Raw genomic sequence first — 12,984 nt, 5'->3', positions numbered from 1 at the left:
GACAAGTGCACAGCCTGGGGGCACAGAGAGCCCAGGCATGAGGCTTATGGTGGGAACAGGGCTTGCCTGCCCCATGGGAAAAACAGCCATGTTGTTGTTGTGAACCCACCTGGCAGCGCAGAGCAGGGGGCAATGTCTGTTCTATGCAGCTCCAGATACACCAGACACAAGTAAGGGACATTCCTGTCAGGAATGCAGCACATGGCCAAGTGACACGCCCACCTGAAAGGGGGGTACAGCAAAGGACTCAGTTCACCCACATCACTCATTGTCAAGGTGCTGCTGCAGCCATGAGAGACTGCTCCTGCATGCAATGGAACAACCTTGCTGACAATCAAATTCCCCCAGCACTCACAGCCATACTCAGGATGCACCAGCTCACTCCAAGTGGGAACCTCAGAGCCCTCCCCTAAACCTCAGTGCCAGCCCCATTGGCTGCCAGGGGCATTAACACCAGCAGAGCTGCCCGGGCAGAGCCAGCCTGAGGAGACCTCTGAGGCCACATCTCTCAACAGACTGTTCTCCCTTCTGCTGCACACTCTGGGCCTCACTGCTGGAACCATGCAGGCCCCTTACTGCTGCCTTCTCTCCCTCCTCCTCTACCCCGTCCTCCTCTCTGGGACATGGGCAAACCTCAAGGGTAAGTGGGACCCCTGGCTCATGCACATCTACCTCCATGGGACTCCACAGGGGTTGGCTACCCCAGGTGGGTGCAGGGGATGGGAACTGGGGCTGTAAAGGCTGTAAGGGGCTTATGGGGGACCTGTGGATCCCTGCAACCTCAAGGATCCATCCCTCAGCTCCTACACTTTCCTCAGCCCTCTTCTCCCAGTCCCATCTCCTCCCTGTCAACCCTTGTCTCATGTAGGGACCTTCACTATCCGTCTGCTCCAGACCACCACCTTCCAAAACACCTCGTTTGTGGAAACGGAGGGGCTGGGCCTGCTGGAAGACATCGAACTTGGTTCTCTTGATAAACACACATGGTCCATCCACTTCTGCCAGCCCTGGGTGCACCCAGCCCTGCCCTACGCTGACTGGGACACCATTGATAACCTGCTTAAGATTTATTTACAGAAGTTCCACCATCTGATCAATGAAGAGGCTGTGCAAAAGGACGTCCCCTGTGAGTGCCCACCCTGCATCCCCTTTCTGAAAAGCAGCTGGGAAGTGAGGAGTGATTTGATGGTGCTGGTGGTGTATAGGGGACACTGACCATGTGTGCAGGAAAGTGATCCCAGCCCCTCATGCACCTCTCTTTCCTCTCTGCCCCGCCAGACCCCTTTGTGGTTCAGTGCATCGCAGGCTGCGTCCTGTACCCCAACAGAACCTCCCAGGCCTTTGCCTATGTGGGTTACAATGGTGAGGATTTCCTCAGCTTCAACACAGAGAACATCACTTGGACCCTCTCCCAGGACACCAAGTTGTCACGGTATGTCCAGTCATTTCTCCAGAACTACACCGCCTTGAGTGAGCTGGTGGAAATCATCTTCAATGACACTTGTGTCGATGACATTGAAGTGTTCCTGCAGCATGGGAGGGCAGCTCTGGAGAGACAAGGTGAGACCACCCTGACCCTGCAACAGCCAACCCAAAGCCCCCCACACTGGGGCCCAGCCGTGCCCCACCCCTTTGCTCTCATTCCCCAGAGCTGCCTGTGGCCACGGTCTTCGCCCGCACCCCCAGCCCAGCCCAGCTGCTGCTTGTTTGCCATGTCACTGGCTTCTACCCCCGTCCCATCAGTGTGGCCTGGCTGCGGGATGGGCAGGAGGTGCCCCCGGGCCCAGCACTCAACACCAGCAGCATCCTGCCCAACGCTGACTTCACCTACCAGCTCCGCAGTGTCCTGGCCGTGACCCCCCGTGACGGGCACAGCTACGCCTGCCGTGTGCGCCACCACAGCCTGGGCACCCGCAGCCTCCTCATCCCATGGGGTAGGGAACACCCATGGGGCCTGAGCCACCCTGCCCCACAAGATGGAGCAAAGCCCAGAAAGTTCATGGCAGCTTCTCCTTATGTTTCCCAGGGAATTCAGAAGTGGTGCTGATCACAGGGCTCATGGCTGGGCTGCTTGCAGCCATGGCCATAGCTGCCATGTCGGTGTTTTGGGTGTGGAGACAAAGGTGAGTCCCTGTCTGCCCCTTGGGACAGCAGTGAGAGAGGAGGAGTGGAAATGCCATGGGGATTTCTGCACTGAGCAGTAAAGCTCTTGCTTTGTTCCTGTCAGATGCTGTCTGCACTCCTACAAGGTCTCTGCCATTGAGCAGAGCTGTCTCACTCTCATTTCAGAAAGCACCAGCAGATGCAGGAATCAGAGTCCAGGAACTCCATCCTGAGCAAAGAAGCTTAGCTCAGAAGGGAGCCAGCAGTCCCTATCCCCTCCCACTGCCTTCACAGCAAGAACTATGTTTTTCTGCTTCACCTAACTTCTGGGCATTGTCAATTGCAAGACTAACTCAATTCACAAGAGATGCACAAGAGAAACATGGCAAGAGAAAACTGAGGTTTTGACTCACTTGAATTTTTTAAACAAACACAAATGCAAGTCTGAGAGCTCCTCACGTGATCATCTCTTAGCTTGTGCCACTGACCTGTCTACCCACTGCTGCTCTAGGGCACCTCAGTGCCCAATGGCAAATTCTCCTGGTTCTGCTTCAGTAACAGTTTTGTCAGAAGGTGAAAAGCTGTCCCCTTCTACTGTCACTTTGGGGTACTGTTTTTTCCTTAAAAATGCCTTTATTAACCATACTCCAGAAATATTTGTGCTGAGACTGAACTGTTCCACACAGACTAAAAGAACCTGGCCATAAATGGCTTTACAAAGTGCTGAGTAACACTGAAACTCTGGTGTAATGTGTGGGAGCTGCAGATGTGTATGAAAAGGAAATAAACCATTCATATTTTCACTAAGATCATCTGCCTTTCCTTAGCTGTTGAATGGGCTTGCAGAGGTTTTGATCAGCCACATATAGAAGCTGAAACACCGCTGAATTATTGACACTAATTGCAGAAAGCACCAAGGCATGGGGAAAAAACAGTACATATGTGTCTGTGCATATATGAACATGTTCTCACACATTGCATGGAAATAAGCAACTGTGCACATGGGGATAAAGTGACCCCAAGGCTCCTAATAAAGGAGACAAAAGAAGCCCATGTCCCACCAAAGATAGCAGAGTTCACACACACACAGGAAGGCAGATAATTCATGCTCCCAACCAACTTGAACACGTAGCTTCAAAACGTTTGGCTTCACTGGACAACTTCCTGCAGCGTTTCCTGGGATAAGTCTGGCAGCCATGTGTAAGCCAGCAAATCTGGCGGGCTTGTGGCCACCACAAATATCCACCACAAATCCAATGGTGTTTGTTGTCCCCTGGCTAGACCCTGGAAAAACCACAATGCTGGGGTGAGGACTGTGTTTCCCTAGCAGCCAGAACCTGCTGGCATCACAGGGCTCAAGGACCTTGCTGCAAGAGGAATGACACCAAGCCTCTGCCAGCCCCTGCTGACTTGGGACAGACAGATGAACCTCTTTGCTGTGGACATGACTTCCAGGGAAGACCTGGAAAGCAGGTGCAGCCAGTGAGGAAGCCTGTTGAGGAAAGCTGTTCATGTGAATGACCTCCCAAGAGACCCTATAGTACCACACACACAAACACCTGGTACCAGGGGGGTGTCTGCAAGCGTTTGCTCACATCCCCTAACAGACCTTACAATAACATGCCCCACCCAGGCATTTTTAGAGGGTTCTTAAGGCACCTCATCACAGCCCAGTGCAGCAGTTCTTACTGCTCACCCACCCACCCAGTATGGCACCCAGAGGCATCCCTGTCAACCCCACCCCAACTTACCCAGGCATGACTTGGGGCTTACAGCCTCCACCTCAGGGGGGATTACAAGGACCAATGTCACCTTTGGGGTCTTTGAGGACCAGTAATCACTTGAGAGGACTGTAAGGACCAACGTCACCTGAGGGAACTGTCAGGACCAGTGGTAACCTGGGGGTGACTCTGAGGACCATGATCACTTGAGAGAACTCTGAGGACCAATGGTCTGTGTGGACCAACAGCCCCCTACCCCGTTGCATAATTTTCACACCAGAGAAGTGATAATATGAAGGAGGAAGAAGTTGTAAGCAAAAAAGGAAGTGAAAAAACCTCCAAACATGAGAAGTACATTCAGTAGAGAAGTAGAAGGGCTAAAGCAGAACTTTAAAACAGATCCACTGCAACAGTGGGAGACATCTGGAAGAATTTCCAATGAACACATTGTGACCACCCACACAAGCCGGGTGCCTGGTCCTGTCCTGTGAGCAGACACTGACAGTGTCACATGCACCTGCACAGGACAGAGGGCTGCGAATGGCCTCTCAGCTGCTCAGCAAGAAGTGACCAGCAGTCATCTCAGAGAAGACCATGGGGACAAGTGTTCACCTCACAGGACTGCAGAGATAAAAGGCCCCTTGTCTCTTCCCTCCCTGGCTGCCCCATGGCTGTGCTTTGACATCCTGACAGCCAAACACTCTCCTCTGGGACTAGGACTAGTGGGAGGGGTGTGGACCTTGTGGTGGCATAGCTGGACATCCCCTGTGTCATGCTGCTGGGGAAGCTGGTGTCATTTCTGGGCCCACCAGGCCACCACAGCATCCCTACTTCTCTCTGGGACAGCTCCATGGAAAAAGTATTCAGTGTTTGGTTGCTACCAAGATGCACCCCTCAGACTTGCCCTTGGTTGTGGTTTTAGTTCTGCCTTCCCCCCACCCAGTGCAGGCTTAACCCAAAAAAGGGAAGAGAAACTGCATGTTGATGGGAGGAATCAGAGAGGAGCAGTCGAGTGGGGACATTGTGGGGGAGGCTGACTCTGGTCACCCCATGATCCCTCCAGCACTGGACACTGGTGCTGGAGGGGCCAGAGCAGGGGGAAGGCTCCCACCATTTTTGTCCCCATGTACAGGGGGCTTTTGGGGTGGGGAACTGGATTCTACACCAGAGCTGGTGGGAAGGGGAGTTGCCAGGCCCATCCCTAGGTGTTTAGAGCAGTCCTACAGCTTGGGACTAGGTGGAACAGCTCCTCCCTGGGAGCCCTATCCCCAGAATTAGACAAGTGATGCAGGAGCAGCCTGAGCTGGAGGTGCCAGGAGCAGGAGGGGTTGTCCCAAAGAATCCCTTCTCCCTGTGTAGAGGTTGAGAAGACAGCAACCATCTTTCTCCAGTCAGGAATGAAATCCAAAAGCCATCGTCACCTGCTTTGGTGCTAATGCATCCCACAAGAAGAGGGATAGTAATATTGGTGGGGAGGGGGAGTCAGGAAAACCCAACTTAGATGCTTGAATATTTTTTTTCCTAGTGCTGTTTCCTGGGACTCTCTTTCCTTGCCTTCTCCTTCTGGCTGGGCTTTTCCCCATCCCAGCCTGTCACAGCACTTGGTGCTCAAAACCTTACTTCAGCTTTTGTCCCTCCCATACGTCCCCAGCCTTCAGCTCGGGACCTCTGAGCTCCTCCCTGCTACGTTGATTCCCCAATTGGTGCAGAGCCACCGCAGTGACTGCTGGGCTGGGCTGAAGCTTGGGGTCCCACAGGTTCTTTCTTCTCCAACAGTCACTGCTGCTGCTGCTTCAGCCTTGCCGCAAGCACAATGCAGCCCCCTCACCTCCTCCTCTTCCTCTTTCTCCCGAGCCTCCTCCCTGGGATGTGGGCAGACCCAGAGGGTAAGTGGGAGCCCCGGCTCACCTCAACTGCTCTCACCCCCCCAGCCCTGCCAGAGGACCCCATAAGTTCTGCTCAGGGGAGGCGTAGCCAGGCCACTGTGCCATATGGGGGCACAGTGATTCCCAGAGGATTCCCAGCATCAGAGGGTCACCTCCCACCGTGCATCACCCAAATATGCTTTGTCCCTGCCCACCCTCTCTGTTCCTGCCTCCAGCTCAGGACTTCTGCCCCAGCAGCTCCAACACAGGGCCCTGGGCACACAGGCAGAAGAGACAGCAGTGGTCCCCAGCCAGCACCCTTGGGTGCTGAGTTTGCCTGCAAGGTGCCCTCCCCCTGCAGGGAGCCCAGGGGTGCCAGGAGGATCTCAGCCCCACATGGTGCTGAGGGCCCCTTGCAGCAGCCCTGCGTTCGTTAGGGAGCCGCACCTGCCGGAGTTTCGGGTGCTGCCGTCACACCGAGAGCTTTACCACAGCCTCGTGAGACCTTACACTTCCAGGGCAGGCAGCATCAGACACAAAGGCTGATCTGGTGTCCCAGTCCTATCAGGGAGCCCCAAACCTGGACAAAATGCCCTTTCCTATCAACCATCCTCTGTACCACGTCCAGGTCTTTGGCCGATAGAGGTCCTGGAACAGGTGCTTCTCCTGGGAGGAACATCACCCCAAACAAGCAGGAGGGTGCCCCTTCATCTGCTCTGCACAGTCAGACAGCAGCTCTGGCTGGGAGGGAGGCATGGCACGGAGGGGACAAAATGCCTAAAATCCTCTGCAGGAGACAACCACTTTGTTGAAAGTAAAATAGAGAAGGAAAAAGAGCAGTGAAGTCAGAGGAAGTTCAGACAGGAAAGCAACCCTGAGCAGGATGAAGAGCAAAGAATCATAGAAGCACAGAATGATTTGGGGTGAGAAGGACCTTTAAAGGCCATTCAGTCCAACCCTTCTGCCATGGCCAAGGACATCTTCCCTGCTCAGAGCCCCAAGCAACCTGGGCTTGAATACTTCCAGGGATGGGGCATCCACCATACATCTGGGTAACATGTGGCAGTGTCTCACTACCCCTCACTTAAAAAATTTCTTTGTTATTATCTGGTCTGAATCCCCTGTTCCCTCTCCAGTACCTCCACTTCCCATTTCCCCTTTAGTGCCTCCACTCATCTCCTTCTTGCACCTTTTCCTGTCTCCATCCTCTCTCCTAGCACAGCCAGAGGTTATCCAGTACCTCCTGACTGGTGTCTTTGCCAACATCAGCTCTGCTGAGGTGTCATGCGTGGGTCTCGTAGAGGATATACCCATCATAGCACTGCATCCAGCCAACTGGAGCATCCACTTCCACTGGCCCTGGGTCAGCCAGGCTGCAGCTGAAGGCGAGGGGGAAAAGTTGATGTCCCAGTACAAAATTGGTCTGCGCAATATGATCCGATTTGTGCACAACATGGCTCAGCAGACAAAACAGCACTGTGAGTACAGGAATGAGCCCTGCTAGAGCCCCAGTCCTCCTCCCCACGTTCTGGCTGCAGCCTCCTCCACACCAGGATGACGTTTGGGAGGGTCTTACAGGGTGCAACAGCTCCTGCAACACTGCAGCTGCTGGGGCATATGCCCAGGAGTGGGTAGAGCAGCAGACCAAAAATACCCCTTGGGGTTTCTGCCATCTGGCATAAGCAACCCCTCTGTACATCAGGGAGCTGCAACCAAATTTATTGGAGCTGCAGGACTGACACAGCAAAGATCATGAAAGAGAAAATTGGGGGCAAATATTTTGGGGGACAGAATTCTTTTTAAGCAAGCGCCCCACACCGATATCACTCCATTCTTCCAAGGGGCCTGAGGGCTTGCAGGGTGTCTGGGGTCTCCTGAAGCATGGCCTTACCCCCTGCTGCCAATTGCACTGTATATGCCCTCAGCCACATCTCATCTCATGCCACCCATGTTCCACACACTCACGGGACCTCTCCACTGGCTTTGCCCTTGACAGACCCATTGGTGGTCCAGTCCCGTGCAGGCTGTGTGCTGTACCCCAATACGACAAGACAGAGCTTCCTGAAAGTTGGCTGGGGTGGCAGAGACCTCATAGCTTTTGAGGTAGACAAACAGCACTGGAAAGTCCAGCAAGCATCCCAGGTGGCAGAGCTGGTCAGCGAGAGCCTTAACAGGCAGAAGTCCGTCACAGTGCTCCTGGAGCACCTTCTCTCCACCTGGATTTGCCACAAAAACTTCCTCACCCTGAAGAAGTATGGGAGGGAAATTCTGGAGAAACAAGGTGAGACCACCCTGACCCTGCAACAGCCACCCCAAAGCCCCCCACACTGGGGCCCAGCCGTGCCCCACCCCTTTGCTCTCATTCCCCAGAGCTGCCTGTGGCCACGGTCTTCGCCCGCACCCCCAGCCCAGCCCAGCTGCTGCTTGTTTGCCATGTCACTGGCTTCTACCCCCGTCCCATCAGTGTGGCCTGGCTGCGGGATGGGCAGGAGGTGCCCCCGGGCCCAGCACTCAACACCAGCAGCATCCTGCCCAACGCTGACTTCACCTACCAGCTCCGCAGTGTCCTGGCCGTGACCCCCCGCAACGGGCACAGCTACGCCTGCCGTGTGCGCCACCACAGCCTGGGCACCCGCAGCCTCCTCATCCCATGGGGTAGGGAACACCCATGGGGGATGGGATGCAGGCTGCAGATAGCAGCCACTGCCTCTGTGAGGAACAGCTCCTGACTGGCACTGCCACCCTCACAGTCGCCCTCTCCTCTCCTTGTCCCAGAAAATGGCAGCCCAGCTTCAACCATCAGCATCATCATTGCAGTGCTGCTTCTTGTGGCCACAGCCTCTGCTGGGGGATTCTGGTGGTGGAAGCGCAGGTGAGTTCTCCCTCCCATCACCTGCTGTAGGATTTATCGGTCCAGGGCTTGCAGCAGCAAAGCTCTGTAGGAGTGAACTGCATGACTGCCAGCCCAGCTCATACATACCCTTTGCAGGAAGGGTAACGAGGCTGCATGGGATACCCAGGAATTCATCATTTGAGGCCTGGTTCTGCACACAGAAACAACAGCTTGCTCTCCCTTCTTACTTCATGTCCCACCTCTGACCCATCAACACTGACACGGTTTTGTTCTGGAAAACCACCGCATTAAACAGCTACAAACTTCCCCTGATGCACGTGACTCCTGTGCTTCTCAGCCCTTCTTCCCCCTCAGGAGCTTTCCTCAGAAGACTCCTCAGTGCGCTACAGAGACTCCGTATTACAGCCAGAGGTTGGTCTCCACCTGGCATGGCAGGAGAAGCCAGTCCTCTGACAGCCTCTCCCACATCTCTCCATGGCCAGTGTCTGTTCCTAGGCCAGAGCACTGTGGGGCTGCTAAGTGAGAGGTGGTGTGGAGCAGGCCACAAATCAGGGAGGGATGGAGAGATGTGAGCTCTTTTCCTGGGAAGAGAAGGGGAAGGGAGGACCCAAGTGACACCCCTGAGACATTGAGCACATTGAGCTGCTCCATCTCCAGGGCTGATCTCACCCTCAGCCCAGAATGGTTTTAGATCAGGATCTCCTCCACTTCTGACTCCTGCCCCCATGCCTGCCTCCTGTCTCTGTAAAAGCTGGAAGAAGAAGGCATTGTCACCCTTCTCCTACGCCTGACAGTCACGAAAGAGCCATGCTGAGGCTCTGGGAGACTCTGAGGAACACACCCCACAGCAGGATGTGGAATGAGGATTGTCATCAATTCATTATGTATTGTCCATTGCTCCTTCCTCCTTACTCTGTCCCAGTGTGGAGTCCCACCCACAGGAGACAGTCTTCTATAAACGTCTCCAGCACGGGTCCTGTCCACGGGCTGCAGTTCTTCACAAACTGCTCCAGCATGAGTCCTTTCTATGGGTTCAGGAACGCTGCTCCAGCGTCGCTTCCCCTCAGGGTCTCAGGTTCTGCCAGGAACCTGCTCCAGCGCAGTGTCTCCATAGGGTCACAGTCTCTCTGTTCCACGGCGCTGGGCTGCTCCGCAGGCCGCAGCTGGATCTCTGCAGGTGCGGACCTTGGTGTGCTGCCGCGGGGCAGCTGCTCCCGGTGCCGGTGCCAATGGTGCCAATGGTGCCAATGGTGCCAATGGTGCCAATGGTGCCAATGGTGCCAATGGTGCCCCGTGCCGCACCTGACGTCACCCGGCTCCCGGTGCCAATGGTGCCCCGTGCCGCACCTGACGTCACCTGGCTCCCGGTGCCAATGGTGCCAATGGTGCCCCGTGCCGCACCTGACGTCACCTGGCTCCCGGTAGATGCCGGTGCCGCTGCCCCGCCCGCCCCACGCCCCCATTGGCTGTGCCACGGCCCGCTCGCCAATGCCATCCGTGCTTCTCTCACGTCACCGGTCACCGGGCGGGCTTGGGGCGGCCCCCTGGGGTGCTGGGGCTGACCCGGACCCCTGGCCCTGCCCTCGGCCCTGCCCAAACCCGGGCCGGCGCTTCCCGCCCGGTTCCGCACGTCCCCGGGTCCAGCCCTCCGTCTTCCCCAGCACTGAAGAGCCGAGGATGAGCCCAAGGCGTTTCCCGCCTCGGCTCCGGATTTCAAGATAAAGGCAAAAAAACCGGGAAGGAGTTTGTTTAAACACCCAAAGCCGTGCTGCATCACCTGTCTGGGGGAGCCAGAGACATAGAGTGAAATAATCCAAGCAGTTTGCTCCAGAATGACTGGAGCTCTGTGGACCTCATTGTCATCACATCGTTTCCCTCTTTCTGGCACATGAAGGCACATACCTATGTGCATGTACACAAAGCGTGTCTATAAAACTACTGAAAATTTAAACTTTCAGATTTCTTATCAATGCAATACAATCTCCCTGATTGGGTGGGTTATCCTGCAATTCCTGCTTCTTTTGAGAAACATCTTTTGCTAGAGGGTATGCCAGGCAGAGAGAGATCTGAGACACCAAGGTACTACCGTCTTTGGGGACTGACACCAGCAAAACTGCTTCTAATGAGCTCCAGGGTAAAGCCTATATTGTAAAATTAATTTGTTGATGGATAATATAAACTGAAAAGCTTAAAGCTTACCTGATCAGTAAACCTTTTATCCCTCATTCAAACATGGTCTCTGAATGCTTTCAAAACCTTCTCACCAGTACCAGTTAATTTGCAGCTGGCCACAAACCAGGCACAAACTCCTCAGGGGTCAGTGGCCACCTTTTAACAGATATTTGGATTCTGATCCAGCCACACTCTACAGCCCTACTAATGACCTTGAGTAAGAGCAAGGTCTGTACACTAATAATCAGGGTTTCTTAGGCCATTGGTTTCTCCCAGATGGTCACTAATCCCCAGAAAATGCTTTCCTGCCTAAATTCTTGATGCCGAATTAACCCCACAACCAAAATATCTCTGCCAAGATGCAAGTTTTCTATTCCCCCTCAAAGGCATTGAAGGCCCCAATACTTTCTAATCAAGGCACACACTTTCCAAGAGGCACAGAGACCTATCAGTTACACCTCAATTTCTGGGAAATAAGATCCATGTGAAGTATACATATGTCAGATGACGCTTTGTACATCTGCAGAAAATGCATTAGCCATTAAAAACCTCCTGATCCCAGGACTGCATTCCACATCCCTCTCTCAGTCTTCCAGTGGAAGTTACAATGCAGACAAAGACTGTCAGCTTTGGTAACCTTTCTTGGAAAAAATGTTTTCTCAGGACTTCCTTCAGCTCAACCAAGCCAAGCAGCAAAGAGCAATTGTGTCTAAGTGTTTTTTTTCTTTTCACTTGTAGTGGGCAACTCAAGTCTTACCTCCTGCATCCCTGATAACTGTTAAAAATTACCAAATCCTTCTTGTTATGGCACACCTTTTTTCAGCCCTGTGGAGGGAGGGGGTATTTGGAGCCCCATTTTAGAGAGAAGGAGCTAAAGCAGAGGGGTTAATCCTCATTTTGCATGCTCTGGTCAAATAACCTGATACGGTTTTTCAGAGCACATGGAAGGATGTGACTCCCCCACTACTCCTCATATGAGAGAGGCACCACATGAATCTGTGCCAGCAAGGTGTTAAGCTTTTCAGCTGATGCCAGTTCCTCCAGACCTGCTTGTTAAGCTTTTTTTGTCTTAGGCAATTTCTCCATCGCCTTCTTCAGCAATGCTTACCTTCTTACTGGTCTGCAAAAATTACCACCTTCCCTTCCACGCTTTCCACAGCAGTTCAGCAGAGTGGAAAGTGTATTTGCATCCATAATTTATGACAGAGAAACCTTAATTGTTCTTTCCAAGATACTTCCTGTTTGGAGCAAACATATTTAGATAAGGAGGGAGAGCCATCTCTCTGTCATTTGTTTCCTACAAATAATCTGAACTTAGTTAATTCTGGCCTGAATTTTGGAAGTGCATCCTTCCTTGGTCAATTACACATCTCTTTATTGCCTTGTCTATTTTGTTATTTCTTGTCCTCTAGAAATCTCTCTAAGGGCTGCAGGGCTGCTGCTTGCTGCTCACATGATCCCAGGACTGAGTGACTGGGAAAGGACTCAGGAACTGCTTCAAACATGCTGCAAAATGACTTGTTCCAGATTTTTACTTTTGTAAACATGCTTCAAATTTTAATAATCATCTCAAAAATGGGCAAGGGATAATTTCTTTCTGGAAGATAGAGACTAAATAGACACTCTTCCTATTTCTCCCTCCGGTATAGAAATTGGGGTAAACATGGTAAAACCATCCAGCAAATTATTCCAGCCTGATCACTAATTTCTCTAATTGCCTTCTTTGGCTTTCCTGAAGGTAAAACAAGAAGTTCTTAGTCTGAACTTGTGGTTCAAGGCCACAGCAACTTACCAGACAATCATCACACATACCAGAGAAAGAAGGACCAGGAATCCATGTGGATTCTCTTAATCCTTTGCCATTACTATTTACCTCACTTTAGCCCTTCTTCTGGTGGTTTTATTTGTATTGTATTGTATTGTATTGTATTGTATTGTATTGTATTGTATTGTTTTTTATTGTTTTGTAATGTTTTGTTTTGTAATGTTTTGGAGTTTTTTTTCTGTTCAGCTACTGAACCAGTAGCACACTTATTTTACTTGGAAGCTAGAATCACTCAGCCCCATACACCACATCACCTTCCACCAGCACAGACCCAGCTCCGTGGTCCACACAGCCCTCTTGGAATGGTTTCCTGACTATAGCTCATTTTAGCTTCACTTTTTTTATAGCTACCCACTCACAATGGTCTGTACTGGGACTGCAGTTCCTGTGAATCTGTGCTTGTGCAAGTGAGTTGTGTCTGATGTTTTAAAGGCTTTTTTCCCC

General features: G+C 52.6%; 2 protein-coding genes across 3 annotated transcripts; both read left to right on the top strand.

Annotated features, from left to right (window-relative positions):
• The first annotated feature begins 484 nt into the window (after positions 1-484).
• On the top strand, positions 485-2,910 carry LOC111935267 (T-cell surface glycoprotein CD1b-3-like). Its single transcript, XM_023935653.2, has 6 exons — positions 485-640; positions 869-1,126; positions 1,279-1,560; positions 1,650-1,934; positions 2,027-2,123; positions 2,290-2,910. Exons 1-6 carry the CDS (start codon positions 562-564, stop codon positions 2,348-2,350), a joined length of 1,062 nt encoding a protein of 353 aa, XP_023791421.2. The 5' UTR covers positions 485-561; the 3' UTR covers positions 2,351-2,910.
• A 2,621-nt stretch (positions 2,911-5,531) lies between these two features.
• On the top strand, positions 5,532-8,855 carry LOC111935266 (T-cell surface glycoprotein CD1b-3-like). 2 transcript variants are annotated; one of them, XM_023935652.2, is made up of 6 exons: positions 5,532-5,710; positions 6,907-7,167; positions 7,686-7,970; positions 8,060-8,344; positions 8,465-8,561; positions 8,679-8,855. In XM_023935652.2, the coding sequence occupies exons 1-6, from the start codon at positions 5,638-5,640 to the stop codon at positions 8,722-8,724; spliced, it is 1,047 nt and encodes a 348-aa protein (XP_023791420.2). In that variant the 5' UTR covers positions 5,532-5,637; the 3' UTR covers positions 8,725-8,855. The 2 variants fall into 2 exon arrangements, with proteins under 2 accessions (XP_023791420.2, XP_086702477.1); XM_086846351.1 differs by having other exon boundaries at positions 5,540-5,710; positions 8,440-8,561.
• The last annotated feature ends 4,129 nt before the right edge of the window (positions 8,856-12,984 follow it).

This window comes from Cyanistes caeruleus, chromosome 11 (genome assembly GCF_971803275.1).
Source record: "Cyanistes caeruleus chromosome 11, bCyaCae1.hap1.1, whole genome shotgun sequence".
Lineage (NCBI taxonomy): Eukaryota > Metazoa > Chordata > Aves > Passeriformes > Paridae > Cyanistes > Cyanistes caeruleus.
Note: the sequence above shows the minus strand (reverse complement) of the source record. Positions and strands in the feature narration are given on the sequence as shown.

Coding starts and splice junctions, on each gene's coding strand:
- LOC111935267 (XM_023935653.2), top strand. CDS start 562: ATGCAGGCCCCTTACTGCTGCCTTCTCTCCCTCCTCCTCTACCCCGTC. Junction 1,561..1,649: donor GGCAGCTCTGGAGAGACAAG/GTGAGACCACCC, acceptor CTCATTCCCCAG/AGCTGCCTGTGGCCACGGTC. Junction 1,935..2,026: donor CAGCCTCCTCATCCCATGGG/GTAGGGAACACC, acceptor TATGTTTCCCAG/GGAATTCAGAAGTGGTGCTG.
- LOC111935266 (XM_023935652.2), top strand. CDS start 5,638: ATGCAGCCCCCTCACCTCCTCCTCTTCCTCTTTCTCCCGAGCCTCCTC. Junction 5,711..6,906: donor GATGTGGGCAGACCCAGAGG/GTAAGTGGGAGC, acceptor CCTCTCTCCTAG/CACAGCCAGAGGTTATCCAG. Junction 8,345..8,464: donor CAGCCTCCTCATCCCATGGG/GTAGGGAACACC, acceptor TCCTTGTCCCAG/AAAATGGCAGCCCAGCTTCA.